This window comes from Monodon monoceros, unplaced genomic scaffold (genome assembly GCF_005190385.1).
Source record: "Monodon monoceros isolate NGI ecotype Baffin Bay Population unplaced genomic scaffold, NGI_Narwhal_1 Super_Scaffold_18, whole genome shotgun sequence".
In the NCBI taxonomy this organism is placed as follows: domain Eukaryota; kingdom Metazoa; phylum Chordata; class Mammalia; order Artiodactyla; family Monodontidae; genus Monodon; species Monodon monoceros.
In genome coordinates, this window is record NW_021703774.1 from 30,234,671 (window position 1) to 30,251,006 (window position 16,336).

A 16,336-nucleotide genomic window follows, 5' to 3' on the forward strand; every position below is an offset into this window, starting at 1 on the left:
TAGACAGTTTTGGATCTGTTTTATTATGGCTAAAGAAGCAAACTCTGAAAAGCAGAGAAACTCATACATTAAAATGTCCTAAAGCCTAGTTTGACTGTGAAAGTAAATTTTTAAATTCCAACAAACTATAGGAGTTTGTTATTTAAATTTTCTTTTACTATAAATCAAAATATTTTTCCTAGAAAAAATATCTTGCAATATTAGTGAAGAGTGTTGGTTTTGTGCCTTTTCCACATAATATCACAGGATAAAATAGCTTCATTCATTTATTTTTACAGTCAGGAAATTTTCACTAAAGTAAATGATAGAAAAATAAAGAAAAATTATAAGAATGCTATTGAAAACATTCCTTGTGGTTTTGAGAAAAAAAGTATGTGTCTGACCAGTCTGACTAGAGTATATATTTTTAGAGTTAGATAAATAGGTATGCATACGCATGCGTGCACGTACACACACACACACACACACACACACACACACACCCCTCCCAAAATAAAGAAACAACCCAAAGGGAATAATGCATTCTATGCGAAGTATCTCAAAAGCTCGCAGCCCACATGAAAGGAAGATTTTTAACTACTTTGTTTCTCTATGGTTCTCCTAGAGTAGTGACCCAGTTTTCCTCTCAAACTAGGTTAAGTGGATTCATTTGCCAAGGAGGGGGTGCTGTATAAAGGCTTGATATCCCCCTTTATCTAGTGCTTCAACTTTTTTACCCTCTAAATGTTTTCTGTCACTTTGTTCATATATATACAAAATTAGTATTAGTAGCCTTCTTTATGATACTGGAGCAATTCCCAAGAAAGCATAGGGGTAAATCAAATCCCCTGGGAGTACTAAACTGTTTGGAAGGGCCCTCTCCCAGAGATTCAAACAGTTCTCCCAATTACCCTTTTCCCCCCTTGAGAGTCCCTCTTCTAGAAGGCAGAATTATCAAACAGGTAATCAGAGATTACCCTAAATATGCTTGTTACACACAGATTGTTAATATAATTGACTAATAAATATAATTAAGCCCACAAGGCTGATGTCTGTAGTCACTGTTCCATTGAATCCCAGAGCCATCATCATCCAAGGAAACAGTTTGAAAGAGTAGACTGGTGGTGATGGAGTATCCTCAGGGTCTGGAGCCAAGCATGTCCAGCCATGAGGGCTAGAAAAGCCCTATCAGAAAATATAATTTGCTGATGATAATAATTGGGTTTTCTCGATCAGACATTTTCTTTGTAGTTTCATCAGTTTCCAGAATTTCACAGAATCATGTATCTGTCTATTGTTAAGCAATCAACTAAGATATTAGTTTAAAAAAATCATCTCTGACTTGTGCAGTTTAAAAATTTAGAGTAATAAGTGTCTCTATCCAGAAATATTTTTTAAAGTGAGGGGGAAAAGTTGTTTTAATCTAGCTGGATAATGTTGAGAGCTGCATTATGTAATTAATAGAACCAAGCAAATGATTGCCAGATCTTAAGGAAAGATTCTGACGGTTGAACTTTTGGATCTACTGAGGGCAATGCTGAAATACATAAATCATAAAAAACAATTTGCTAAATTTAAACATAGCTCATCATGAGTCTTCCTGAATATAATACTTTGCTTTCAGTCTTTGTGTATTAACACTTTTTATTTGAATAATGCAATCAGTCCTTTTACTTTTTTGTCAGATGACATACAATTGTAGCAAATGTACACTGTCTTAAATACCTGCTGGTGCTGCACCTATTTGGAAGCTGAACAACTTCTTAGCAAAGTAAATGTAAAAGAAAAACCTTACAATGCCTCTCTGAGTACTTTTTCTGGGTAATAAAACATACATTGTTAGCAAAATTCTAGGTAATTGCTGAAGATAAACACAGCTCATAAACCAGGAACCCCACTAATTCTTTATGTGCCTAACCTAAGTTCCACTTCTTTTCATTCCACAGACACCCTATTTTTGGCCATCAAATTGTTGGGAGCCAGAAAACACAGACTATGGTCAGTGCAATATCTCCTCATTTTATTATTGACAACTAGTGTGTATGGATGAACCCATGCTTGCATTTTATTATTTGTCACTGAGAAAAGAAAAGCACAGTTTTCAGTATGGGACTAATATTTCTAACATTGAATTTATGAATGGCCTTGTTTGGAAAGTCACCAAACCTGGTGGCAGCTTATTCCATGTTATAGTGCCCCCTGTGACTATTAAAAAAAATACTTTCTTCTGAATAGATGAAAGAGCTATAAACAAGCTTAAAAGGATTTTTTGTTTGTTTTTTTTTTCTGTACCACCTTGGTCTACTAGAAAGAGTAACAAAGGGGCTCAGAGAGCCAGAGTTTTAGTTCACCTCTCCTATTTAGCTATGATTTGTGGTAAATCCCTTGCCTTTCCCAGACTCCATTTTTCTATTATTTGAGGCATCCTATGATTCTACAAGCAGAAGGTTTTGTTAAACATGAAAGGCCAAATGCAAGCAAAAGAAAAGATACAATAGGAAATTTAATCATAGTGAATCAACGTCAGTCAACTTAGAATGAACTCAGTTCAACAACCATGATTTTAGTTAAGCTCTTCAAGGAAATAGGCCCTTAATAAGTGCTCATCTTCTTACATCTTCCTGAAGGCTACAGTTTTCAAAAATAATATTGTATGTATGGTTTTTAAATGTCATTTCTACAAGTATTCATTCAGGATTTGTTCCAATGCAAAGTGTTATAGTAGGTGCTAGGATAACAAGGAGACTCTGACTTTATCTACACTGTTGAGTAACTCATAGGCTAGACGAGAAAAGGGAATTATACAGAAGGAGTTGCTGTGAAGTGCTGAGGGAATATGATAGTGGTATGTGTAAAATATATGGAAGTTTAAAAGAATAAGAGAGTGACTTTGAGGGTTTCTAGAGTGATTTCACAAAAGGACTGAGGGTATCTGAGTTGGATTTTAAAGCAGGGTAGATTTTTCGGGAAACAAGGCAGAGAAGGCATTTGAGGAAGAGTGCCAGCATGTTCAAAGACAGAAACTTCACAGCAATCTGGCTTTTGTTGGCTCCTGGAGAGACGTTTTGTAAGAAAACCATAGGAAATCCCATGGAGTCATCCCTCATTTTTGTCATTTCAGAAAGTTGAATTTCATAATCCATCCAAGGGTGGTCAGGTGCCAACCAAAGATTCAAACTAACATAATTTATGGAAGACAATCTGAAAACCAGAATACTGAACCATTAATAGAGAGAATAGATGATTCCTTTCCAGTAGTGGGAATGTTGATTTTTTTTCATCCAGGGTACACATTCTTCAAAACTGATGCACTTGGAGAAAGAAGTTAATTAAAACAAACAAACAAACAAAAAAAAACCTGCCGATTTGTGGATCTGAGTTGGAGAACTTTGTGATGTATTTTGTCCAACCTGGGATGATACCTGGGAATTATTTCACCAAAGAGTATGAAGTTCTAGTGGAGAAAATACCTGCACACCTGAGAAGGAGCTCATGGAGAAAAACCCAGGTGTTGGAGGCAGACAGACCTGACCACAGATACTGCCACAACGATGTACCACATACTAACTGTGTGACTTGGGCAAGCATGTAACATCTCTGAGCCTCAGTCTGCTCACTTTTCAAGCAGAAATAATAATATTGACTTTCTAAAGTTGTTGAAATAACCCAAATTAATATGCCTAAAAAAACTGGTATTGCTCCTATCATACTTAATAAATCAAAATTGTTTTCGGTCGTCATCGTTATTGCCTGACAGATAAACTGCCTCTGTTCCTTACAGAAAAGCAAATTCTTATTCTTAATGTTCTCTCAGTCCATATTTTGTGTTTTTCATAAATATGTTAGTGTTCCCAATTGCAGTTCATGTTTCAGCACTTCACAGTAGATTAATGTTTCTGTGGTAAGGCCAAGGAAATGGCATGGCTTACACAGAAAATCATTTACAGAACATCCCTCAAAGTCAGTCATCTCAAAATTATTAATGTCATTCAGTTTAACATTAGCTCTTATTGGTGTCCATTTCAAAGGGAATCATCTTCTAAACTTTCTCCCGAAACCTGGAGAGCCTGCAATTTTTAACTAAAAATAAGCATAGTCTTTATTATTCTATTTGTTTCCCCTCCTGAATAAACATACACCTGTTTATGTCTCATTTGCTTGGTTTATATACAAGTGAAGAATAAAATAATTATTCAATAAAAAGTTATAGAAAAAATGAGAGGAAGTGAAATGATAATGATCTCAGACACTGTTCCACTCCTACAGGCAATGATGCTTTGTCTTCTATGATTTTTCTTTTTAGGTACAAGTATAGAAGCAATTCAAATTATCCAACTTCGAATTTTATACCACCATTTATTTAAAGAACATTTATAAAGTATGAACACTTGCTTATAAAGAGGATGTTGATACTGTGATGTAGTTGGGTGTGAGGCCCAATAGAAATAATAGTGATTACTTAGGCTGTTTATTCTGAGACAGTTGGGGCAGACAGGAGTTTATTGCTTAAAGCAGGTTTAAAGAATGGTTTCTTATATTCTATTAGTATCTAATGTCTATTTCCATCACCAATTCAAACTTACTAGGAAGCCTCTGCAAAACATAAACCTCTTAGGTCAGTTTATGTGGAGAAACACTTTTCCATGGTTACCTTAGTTTTGTAGAAAAATAGAATATGTTGATCATGTTTAATGACTAAGTCAAGGCAATATGGACTAAAGGGCTATGAAAAAACACAGTACTTTGAAAATCAAGTTGTGTGAGATTTCTGGTATTTTTTCACCCAAGTACAAAATTATTCCAATCCAAGCCAATTAAAATGGAGTCTGGAATGGACTTCCCAGGTGTATTTGCATAAGAATCATCTAGTATAAAAGGATTGCAATGAGGGCTGGAGGCCAAGACATGAGGAAGTTTAAGAGAACTGTGATAAGAAGTAGAGACAGTAGTGGTGGTAGCAAACTAAAACAGAAGCGAGAGACAGGAAGTTCGCTGATATCTCTAAGCACACACATTGCACATTGAAGTTCCTACAGATGATCACACATTGACCAATATCTTTCGTCTGGCTCCTTTTGAGGGTTAAATCTCCAATGTTCATATAGGACTTGAACCCCAAGAAATCAAAATTTCCAATAAAGACAGGAGCTGACCCTATACTTGTATGACTCACATCACTCACTTTACCCAAATCCTAGCCCTGTTGGAGCATATCTTTATTGAATACTTTTATATTTTGTTCCTTGTAGATTTTTTTGCAGTTTTATTTTTTCATATATTACATTAAAGTATTATTTTTCTTAATTAGTGAGTTTTTTGGCACTCCCTTGACTTTCGCCCCCTAGGCAAGTGCCATACTCATCTCATCCTAGGGCCAACTGAGACCAACATATGACAATTGCAGAAAGGCAGAGGTGTTCTCAACATAAGGACCTTTTAACAGTGAAAATTGTCCGGAACTTGCATTATCTTGTAGGATGATGGTTGTGCCTCAGAAAACATTCAACCAAAGGCCTGTATTTTCTCCAGGATGTTGTGAGGTCTTTCAGGCCTAGGGAGAGAGACTCCACTTACTGACCCTAAGAACTAGACATCACTAAGTTCCACCTGTGAAAACCATGCTGAAATAATATTAGAGTTCTGGTTGGCCAATCATAGCAATTGTATGCTGACATTAAATAATCACAGCAGCTTTGAGATAAATAGTAATTTTTTCCTTCAGGGACAGATTTTAAGTTGGTTAGTTAACATCGGTATAAAGATTGCTATAACCAAATACTGCATTTTGGGGATGGATGACAAGGAATTTATGATTAATTAGAGAGATTGAATACACAATAAATCAGTGAACTTTAAAATAAATGCATGAGCAAAATCAAATTAATAGCATATATAACTTCATGTCTGTGTCTTAAATCTTAGTTGACAAAATACCAATGCCTTAAATCTTTGTATATTAATAATTCCATGATATATAATATTGAAAAACTTAGAATTCAAGATTTGGGGGAAAATAGAAGAACTTCACTTTTCTAAAAATTAGTTTGTTTCTTGACCTAAGACACTGAAATGCTTTCCAAAATATTCATCCCGTTAATAAAATTGTGTGGTGTAGTGCGGTTCCTGCTTCATTCTCTTTGGCACTTAAGTTTTAAGTTGTTTGTTTCATAAGACCTTTAATAGAGCCTCTGCAGTTCTATGTAATAGTCCTACATAGAACACCTAAAACCTTTGCCGTTCACTTTTGATGACTCTGTCCCTGCTATGTCTATTTTTGAAGTACGTGTTAGTGGTTCCTAAAACCATGTTTTAGAGAAGAATTTTTTAAATTTCTATTTTTGGTACAGTTTTAAGTATACAAAAAATTGAACAGAAAGTAGGAGAATTCCCCTAAACCACCTCAATACCACCCACACTCTTTCCTATTATTAATATGTCCCATTAGTGTAGTAAATTTGCTACAATTGATGATCCAATATTGAAACATTATTATTAACTAAAGTTCATAGTTTACATGAGAGTTCACTCTTTGTATTGTGCATTCTGTGGGTTTTGACAAATGTATAATGACATGTATCTACCATTGCCCTAAAATTTCCCAGCGTTCTACCTGTTCATCTCTTCCTCTCTCCTCCTGAACCCCTGTCAACCACTGCTATTTTTACTATATCCTTAGCTTTCCCTTTTTCAGAATGTTATTTAGTTGGAATCACACAGAATGGAGGCTTTTCAGATTAGCTTTATTCACTTTAGTTCCTTCTGAGTCTTTGAATGAAGTTGAAGAACATCTTGGATGTCCATTTGTTCCAGCATCATTTGTTGAAAGCACTATCCTTTCTCCATTGAATTGCCTTTGATCCTTTGTCAAATATTGGTTGACTATATTTATGTGGGGCTATTTCTATTCTGTTCCATTGATCTATTTGTCTGTTCTTTCTCTAATACAGCACTTTCCTGATTACTATAGATTTATACTGTGTCTTGAAATTGGATACTGTCAGTCCTCTAAATTTGTACTTCTCCTTCAGTATCATGTTATATATTCTGGGTATTTTGCTTTCCAAAAACTGTAGGATCAGTTTTTCAATACCCACAAAATAACCTGCTGGAATTTGGGATTGCAGATCAAATTAGAAATAAGTGATATCTTGACAATATTGAGTCTTCCTATCCATGAACAGGGATTATCTTTCCATTTATTTCTTCTTTGATATTTTTCATCAGAATTTGGACTTTTAATAAAGCTGTAGTACTCATTTTGTTAAATTTATACCTAAGTACTTTTTCTTTTTATTTAGCACACTATTTACAGTTGTGTGCTAATGTAAATGGCATCATATTTTTAATTTCAAATTCCAATTACTCATTACTGATTTATAGAAAGCAAATTTTATAACATTAACTTGCTATAATCACTTTTTAGTTCTAAGAGTTTTTTAGTTGTTTCTTTGGATTTTCTATACAGACAAATATCTGTCATCTGTGAACAAAGATAGTTTTCTATTTTCCTTTTCAAACTATATACTTTTAATTCCTTTTTTCTTATGGCATTAGCTAGAATGTCTGGTAAGATGTTGAATAGGAGTGGTGCAAGGGGACATCCTTGCTTTGTTCCTCACCTTAACAGTAATGCATCTAGTTTCTAACCATTTATTATCATGTTAGCTCTAGGTTTTTTGTAGATGTTCTTTATCAAGTTGAGGAAGTTTCCTGTCCAATCCTAGTTTTTCAAGAGTTTTATTTACTTATTTATTTTTGTTTGTTTATAATCAGTACTATATTTCATCAAATACTTTCTTTGCATTTATTGACATGATCATATGGTTTTTCTTCTTTATCCTGTTGATATGACGGGTTACCTTAATTGACTTTTAGTCAGCCAGTCTTTCATAACAAGAATAAATCTCACTTGGCTATGATGTATAATTCTTTTTATACATTGTTGGATGTGATTTGCTAATATTTTATTGGGGATCTTTTTAAAATTGAAGTATAGATGTTTTACAGTGTTTTCATGTGTACAGCAAAGTGATTCAGTTACATACACATAAATATATACACATATATTCTTTTTCAGATTCTTTTCCATATTAAGTTATTATAAGATATTGAATGTGGCTCCCAGTACTATACAGTAACACTTGTTGTTTTTCAGTTTTATATATAGTAGTGTGCATCTGTTAATCCTGAATTCCTAATTTATCCCCCCCCCCATTGGAGATCTTTGCATTTATGTTCATGAGAACATTGATATGTAGTTTTCCATTCTTTTTTTTTTTTTTCGGTACACAGGCCTCTCACTGTTGTGGCTTCTCCCGTTGCGGAGCACAGGCTCCGGACGCGCAGGCTCAGCGGCCATGGCTCACAGGCCTAACCGCTCCGCGGCATGTGGGATCTTCCCAGACCAGGGCACGAACCCGTGTCCCCTGCATCGGCAGGCAGACTCTCAACCACTGCGCCACCAGGGAAGCCCTGTAGTTTTCCATTCTTGTAATGCCTTTTTAGGTTTTGGTATTAGGATAATACTGGCCTCAAAGAGTAAGTTAGGAAGTATTCCTTCTCCTTCTATTTTCTGGGAGCAATTGTGGACAATTGGTATTATTTCTTCCATTTTAATGTTTGGTAGAATTCACCAGTGAAACCATATTAGCTTTGTGCTTTCTGTTTTGGTAGGTTATCAATTACTGATTAAATTTCTTTAACTGATGTAAGCCTATTCATATTATCTTTTTCTCCTTGTGTCAGTATTGGTAGATTTTGTCTTTCAAAAAATTGGTCTGTTTTATCTAGGTTTATCTGTTTATCAAACCTGTGAGCTAGAGTTGTTTATAATTTCCCTTTATTATCTTTTTTAAATCAATGGAATCAGTAGTGAGCGCCCCTCTTTTATTTCTTATGTCAGTAATTTGTGTCTTATCTTGTTTCTTTTAGTTTGGCTAGAGGTTTATTAATATTGATCTCTTCAAAGAACCAGCTTTTGGTTTTGTTGAATTACTTTATTGGTTTCCTGTTTTCAAGTTCATGACTTCTTTTTTTTTTTTTTAGTTCATTGATTTCCACTCTAAAATTTTAGTATTTCTTTTCTTCAGCTTACCTTGGATTTAATATTTTCTTTTCCTTTTTTTGTTTTCTATGCTGGAAGCTTAGGTTATTGATTTTAGATCTCTATTCTTTTCTAATATATGTATTCAATGCTATAAGTTTCCCTCTAAGCACAGCTTACACTGCATCACATATTTTGATTAAGTTGTATTTTTATTTTCATTTAGTCAAAAATATTTTTCAATTTCTCTTGGGATTTCTTTGACTATATGTTATTTACAAGTGTGTTGTTTAATAACAGGCATTTGAGGGCTTTCTAGCTGTGTTTCTGTTATTAATTTCTGGCTTAATTCCATTGATGTCTGAGAGTACACTTCATATGATTTCTACTTTTAATAATTTGTTAAAGTGTGTTTTATGGCCTAGAATGTGGTCCATTTTGGTGCATTACCTGGGAACTTGAGAAAGTTGTATATTCAGCTTTTGTTGGATGAAGTATTTTATAAATTTCAATTAGATCCAGTTGATTGATGGTGCTATTCTGTTCAACTATGTCTTCACTGATTTTTCTGCCCAGTGGATCTGTCAACTACAGATAGATGTGTGTTGAAGTCTTCAGTTATAATACTTGACTATTTTTCCTTAAGTCTCTCAGTTTTTGCCTCCAGTATTTTAATGCTCTGTTGTTAAGAGCATAAACATTAAGGATTTTTATGTCTTCATGAGAATTAACTCCTTTATCATGTAATGCCTCTATTTATTCCTAATAACTTTTTTCTGCAGTCTACTTTGTCTGAAATTAATTTATCTACTCTTGTTTTCTCTTTATTAGTGTTAACATGGCATGTCTTTCCTCCCCTTTATTTGTAATCTATCTGTGTCTTTATATTTAAAGTGGGTTTATTATAGACAGCACATAATTAGATCCAGTTTTTAGTACACTCTGACAATCTTTGTCTTTTAATTATTATATTTAGACAATTCCCACTAGAAGTGATTATTAGTATTGTTGGATTAATATATATCATATCTGTAACTGTTTTCTATTCATTTCCCTTTTTCTTTGTCTTGCTTTATTTTTCTTTTTTCTTCCACCCTTTTTCTGCCTTCCCTGATTTTAATTGAGCATTTTATATGATTCAATTTTCTCTCGTATCTAAGTATATCAATTATACTTCTTTTTAAATTTTTAAGATTGCCCTAGAGTTTTAAATGAAAATTTGATGTAATTCTTAGCCTTTGTCCTCTATATGTAAGGTGTTCCCTCCTACTCCCACCCCAGCTTTGTTCAAGGTTTTCACTTTGTCTTTGGCTTTCTGCATTTAGAATATGATATATATAGGTATAGTGTTTTTGGTATTAATCATGCTTGGTGTTATATATGAGTTTCCTGGATCTGTGGTTTTAATGTCTATTGGTTTCCTAGGGCTGCCATAACAAAATACCACTGACTACATGGCTTAAACAACAACAAAAAATTTTTTTTCTCACAGTTCTGGAAGAATTGTTGGTTTTTATTTTGTTCAGCAGTAACAATTTCCAAGCTACTTATAGGATGGACCAACAGTCAGAGAGCATTTTTTTTAAGGGAATTCCTTTATTTTTACATTTTATTTATTTATTTTTGGCTGTGTTGGGTCTTTGTTTCTGTGCAAGGACTTTCTCTAGTTGCGGCAAGCGGGGGCCCCTCTTCATCGCGGTGCGCGGGCCTCTCACTATCATGGCCTCTCTTGTTGCAGAGCACAGGCTCCAGACGTGCAGGCTCAGTAATTGTGGCTCACGGGCCTTGTTGCTTCGCGGCATGTGGGATCTTCCCAGGCCAGGGCTCGAACCCGTGTCCCCTGCATTGGCAGGCAGATTCTCAACCACTGCGCCACCAGGGAAGCCCCGAGATAGCATATTTTTATAGGGGGAAAAATGAACAGATCATGACCAAGCTTGTTGTTTTTGTTTACTTTGTATCTGCTTTTCTTTCATTTTTTTTTTCTTCAGTATTGAATCCTGGGATGGTCTCTGAGCCAACATCTAAGAGAAATGGAAAACATAAAGTTGCTTCTTTCTGCTCTATGTGTTCTCCCTTCCCACTGGGCTTTGGAGAGTATCTGAAAAGCAACCATTAGTGTCTTTTGAGGTTGTTGTTTTCCCCTTGATTTCCCTGTAGGCAGCTTTGGAGCTGCTCTAGAATGGAAAGGGAGAGAAACGTGGCACTCTCGATTGGAAAAGCATGATATAAGGGCAGATAAACAAGATAAAAGTGTGTTTAAGCAGAATTCTAGCAAGCCTTTCATGTTCTTAAATTTTATATATGTTCTACTATAAACCTGTAAAGAACATAATTTACATATTATGTTCCAACATTTTTTCCCAAAAGCTATCATGATCAGTGGTCATTTCTAAATTGATGTGCCTGGATCAAAATCAGAGGTGGATTCAGAAAGAAGAATAAAATGTCACATCTTACCAGAAATGTCCCATCATGATTCAAAATTACAGATTATCTGGAATAGTTAAAAGTTTAAACCACAAAATGAAAATCTTCACTGATCCAGCCACTTTGCAGTAATCTAATTTGTGGAAATGATGGACTCCCATACATCTCTCTTAATAAAAATGAAAATCTATATTTAATATTTTATTACTGTAGTTATAAAGGGTAGTATTGGTAATATATTTTATAAACTAAATATTCACCATGAACTAGTTTTAGCAAAAACAACAACAAATTACGTCTTAAAAACAAAATGCATTTCTCAATAAACAGAACTACTTTATTGTTTAAGACTTTTTAATTTTAGAGCTAAAGCATTTATGACATCTTAAAAATACAAATATCAGCACAAGTTGTTCTCCTTTATAAAATGTCCCAAGTTTTTGTCATTTCAAGACACAAAACGTACTGATAAAAATGTTATTGAATGAATTGGGTCCTGCTGCTCACTGCTTACAAAATCAATTACATACTCATAAATGTCAGGAGAAAGGAAAGGTGCCTTTAATGAGAGTGCCAGCAATCTGGGGAGATGTTGGACTCAGCGCTCCCCAAAAACCACCTCCAAAAATTCTGCTCAGCCATAAACACTCTTAAAGGCAAACAGAGAAGTAATCTCAGGTAATTATTGAGATGGGGGTCAGAATCATTGCAGTCCCCCACTGTGTGCAGGCTTGTGGACTCCTCATGATCTTCCTCTAGATGTTATCTTTTCACACAGTTTAGTCACAGAGTTAGATCAGGTGATTACTGAAAGGGAAGCAGGGAAGAGATATGGTCATCTGTTAATTATGTATTCTTCACTTCTACTTCTTTGATCTATGGAACTGACAAGTTAGGCAAGGTATTGTGTGATTAAAGTTGCAGGACACAAAATTAATACACAGAAATCTGTTTCACTTCTATACACTAACAACAAAAGATCAGAAAGAGAATTAAAGAAACAATCCCATTTAGCATCACATCAAATAAATAAATTAATTAATTAAATACCTAGAAATAAACCTAACTAAGGAAGCAAAAGACCTATACTCAGAAAACTATAACATACTGATGAAAGAAATCAAAAACGACATAAACAGCTGGAGAGATATACCATGTCCTTTGATTGGGAGAATCAATATTGTCAAAATGACTATACTACCCAAAGTAATATACAGATTCATTGCAATCTCTATCAAATTACCAATAGCATTTTTCACAGAATTAGAACAAAAGAATTTACAACTTGTATGGAAACACAGAAGACACCAAATAGCCAAGGCAATCTTGAAAAAGAAAAAAATGACTTGGAGGGGTCAGGATCCCTGACTTCCATCTATACTACAAAGCTACAGTCATCAAAACAGTATGGTACTGGCACAAAACACATATAGATCAATGGAACAAGATAGAAAATTCAAAGATAAACCCACACACTTATGGTCACCTAATCTATGACAAAGGAGGCAAGAATGTACAATGGAGAAAACACAGTCTCTTCAATAAGTGGTGCTGGAGAAATTGAACAGCTACATGTAAAAGAATGAAATTAGAACACTCCCTAACCCCAGAAACAAAAATAAACTCAAAATGGATTAAAGACCTAAATGTAACATCGGATGCTATAAAACTCTTAGAGGAAAACATAGGCTCTCTGACATAAATCGCATCAAGAACCTTTTTGATCCACCTCTGAGCATAATGAAAATAAATAAATAAATAAACAAATGGGACCTAATTAATCTTAAAAATTTTTGCACAGCAAAGGAAACCAGCAACAAAATGAAAAGAAGACCTACAGAATGGGAGAAAATATTTGCAAACAAAGCAACCAACAAGGGATTAATCTCCAAAATATACACATAGCTCATGCAGCTCAATATAAAAAGAAACAAACAACCCAATCAAAAAATGGGCAGAAGATCTAAATAGACATTCTCCAAAGAAGACATACAGATGGCCAAGTGTCACATGAAAATATGCTCAACATCACTAATTATTAGAGAAATCACCTCACACTGGTCAGAATGGCCATCATCAAAAAATCTCCAAGCAATAAATGCTGGAGAGGGCATGGAGAAAAGGGAACCCTCCTATACTGTTTGTGGGAATGTAGATTGGTACAGCCACTATGAAGAACAGTATGGAGATTCCTTAAAAAACTAAAAATAGAGCTGCCATATGACCCTGCAATCCCACTTCTGGGCATATATCTGGAGAAAACCATATTTGAAAGGATACATGCACCCCAATGTTCATTGCAGTACTATTTACAACAGCCAGGACATGGAAGCAACCTAAATGGCCATCAAAAGAGGAATGGATAAAGAATATGTGATACATATATACAATGGAATATTACTCAGCCATTAAAATGAATGAAATAATGTCATTCACAGCAACATAGATGGATGGACCTAGAGATGATCATACTAAGTGAAGTAAGTCAGACAGAGAAAGACAAATGTCATATGGTATCACTTGTATGTGGAATCTAAAGAAATGGTACAAATGAACCTATTTATAAAACAGAAGTTTAGTCACAGATGTAGAAAAGAAAATTTTACTAGGGGAAAGGGGAGGGAGGGATAAATTGGGAGATTGTTGTTGACATATACTCACTACTATATATAGAATAAATAAATAATTAAGTACCTACTGAATAGCACAGGGAACTATATTCAATACTCTGTAATGACCTATATGGGAATAGAACCTAAAAAAAGAGTGGATATATGTGTATGTATAACTGACTCACTTTGCCATACAGCAGAAACTAACACACTGTTAATCAACTATATTCCAATTAAAAAAAAAAAAGATTTGAAAGGTGTGCTTGTGCCAGAGATGAGTAGAGCATGGGGGTGCCTGGTTTAAAAGTTAATTAAAATATAGCTTTCCTAAAGTGACAAGAAAAGAGGCTTCCTCCTGAGGGCAGTTTTCTGCAAGAGCTGCTTACAAAAGGAATAAACCATTAAATGGCTTGGTTTTTACCTGACTTATGCAAAGATTAAGACACCTTATTTACTCTTTTTCATGAATATTATATGCTTTTACATATGCATGTGAATATTGCACACACATTTATTTATTTAAGATAAATAGATCATCTCTAATAGTTAAATAGTTCCAGTATCCATAGTTATGTGTGATTGATTGAAGCAGTGCTTTCTTCAAATGCCATTTGTAAATACATATTAATAATGCTCTTTGGTTTGGGAGTTTGCTAACATCATTCCATGGACTTTACACATAAACTTAGAATTTTTAGTTAAGGATGATACATATTTTAGTGAGTTAGAAAATATAATATTACAATGATTTAGTTATGACTTGTTACATCCCTCTCTAAATTTGAACTTTTTTTTTTAACATCTTCATTGGAGTATAATTGCTTTACAATGTTGTGTTAGTTTCTGCTTTATAACAAAGTGAATCAGCTATACATATATACCCATATCTCCTCCTTGCGTCTCCCTCCCACTCTCCCTATCCCACCCCACTAGGTGGTCACAAAGCACAGAGCTGATCTCCCCATGCGATACAGCTGCTTCCCACTAGCTATCTATTTTACATTTGGTTGTGTATATATGTCAATGCTACTCTCTCACTTCGTCGCAGCTTACTCTTCCCCCTACTGGTGTCCTCAAGTCCATTCTCTACGCCTGCATCTTTATTCCTTTCCTGCCCCTGGGTTCATCAGAACGATTTTTTTTTTTTTTTTAGGTTTTGGGTCATATGGTAGTTCTATTTTTAGTTTTTTAAGGAACCTCCATACTGTTCTCCATAGTGGCTGTATCAACTTACATTCCCACCAACAGTGCAAGAGAGCTCCCTTTTCTCCGCACCCTCTCCAGTATTTATTGTTTGTAGATTTTTTGATGATCGCCATTCTGACAGGTATGAGGTGATACCTCATTGTAGTTTTGATTTGCATTTCTCTAATGATTAGTGATGTTGAGCATCCTTTCATGTGTTTGTTGGCAATCTGTATATCTTCTTTGGAGAAATGTCTATTTAGATCTTCTGCTAACTTTTGGATTGGGTTGTTTGTTTTTTGATATTGAGCTGCATGAGCTGCTTGTATATTTTGGAGATTAATCCTTTGTCAGTTGCTTCTTTTGCAAATATTTCTCCCATTCTGAAGGTTGTCTTTTTGTATTGTTTATGGTTTCCTTTGCTGTGCAAAAGCCTTGAAGTTTCATTAGGTCCCATTTGTTTATTTTTGTTTTTATTTCCATATCTCTAGGAGGTGGATCAAAAAGGATCTTGCTGTGTTTTATGTCAGAGTGTTCTTCCTATGTTTTCCTCTAAGAGTTTTATAGTGTCTGGTCTTACATTTAGGTCTTTAATCCATTTTGAGTTTATTTTTGTGTATGGTGTTAGGAAGTGTTCTAATTTCATTCTTTTACATGTAGCTGTCCAGTTTTCCCAGCACCACTTATTGAAGAGGCTGTCTTTTCTCCATTGTATATTCTTGCCTCCTTTATCAAAGATAAGGTGACCATATGTTTGTGGGTTTATCTCTGGGCTTTCTATCCTGCACAAACATTTAAATGTATTGTGTGTGTCGACTGAAATAAAAAACACACAATGTAAGAGCAGTGAGTTTCAGTTTTATCCAGGGACCTTACTGAGGACTAGAGCCCAGGAGACAGCCTCTCAGATAGCTCTGAGAAACTGCTCTGAGGTAGGGGAGGAGCCAATATATATATGAATTTCTGGCTGGGAAATGCATGTAGTCAAGCATAAAATGATTACTGCTAATCACAAAGAGCAGATATCTCAAGCTAATTATTTTAGTGCTTTTCTATGTATAGGAAGATGCAAGAATCTGGGGTCATT

The 16,336-nt window shown here is 34.8% G+C and overlaps 1 protein-coding gene across 5 annotated transcripts in view; it reads left to right on the forward strand.

The window, feature by feature from the left end:
- RGS7 (regulator of G protein signaling 7) overlaps window positions 1-16,336 on the forward strand; it is a 601,845-nt gene that overhangs the window by 475,330 nt on the left and 110,179 nt on the right. For all 5 annotated transcript variants that reach the window (XM_029227539.1, XM_029227543.1, XM_029227541.1 and 2 more), the window contains exon 6: window positions 1,926-1,977. In XM_029227539.1, coding sequence (XP_029083372.1) covers window positions 1,926-1,977 — 52 coding nt within the window. The remainder of the gene's footprint in view (window positions 1-1,925; window positions 1,978-16,336) is intronic.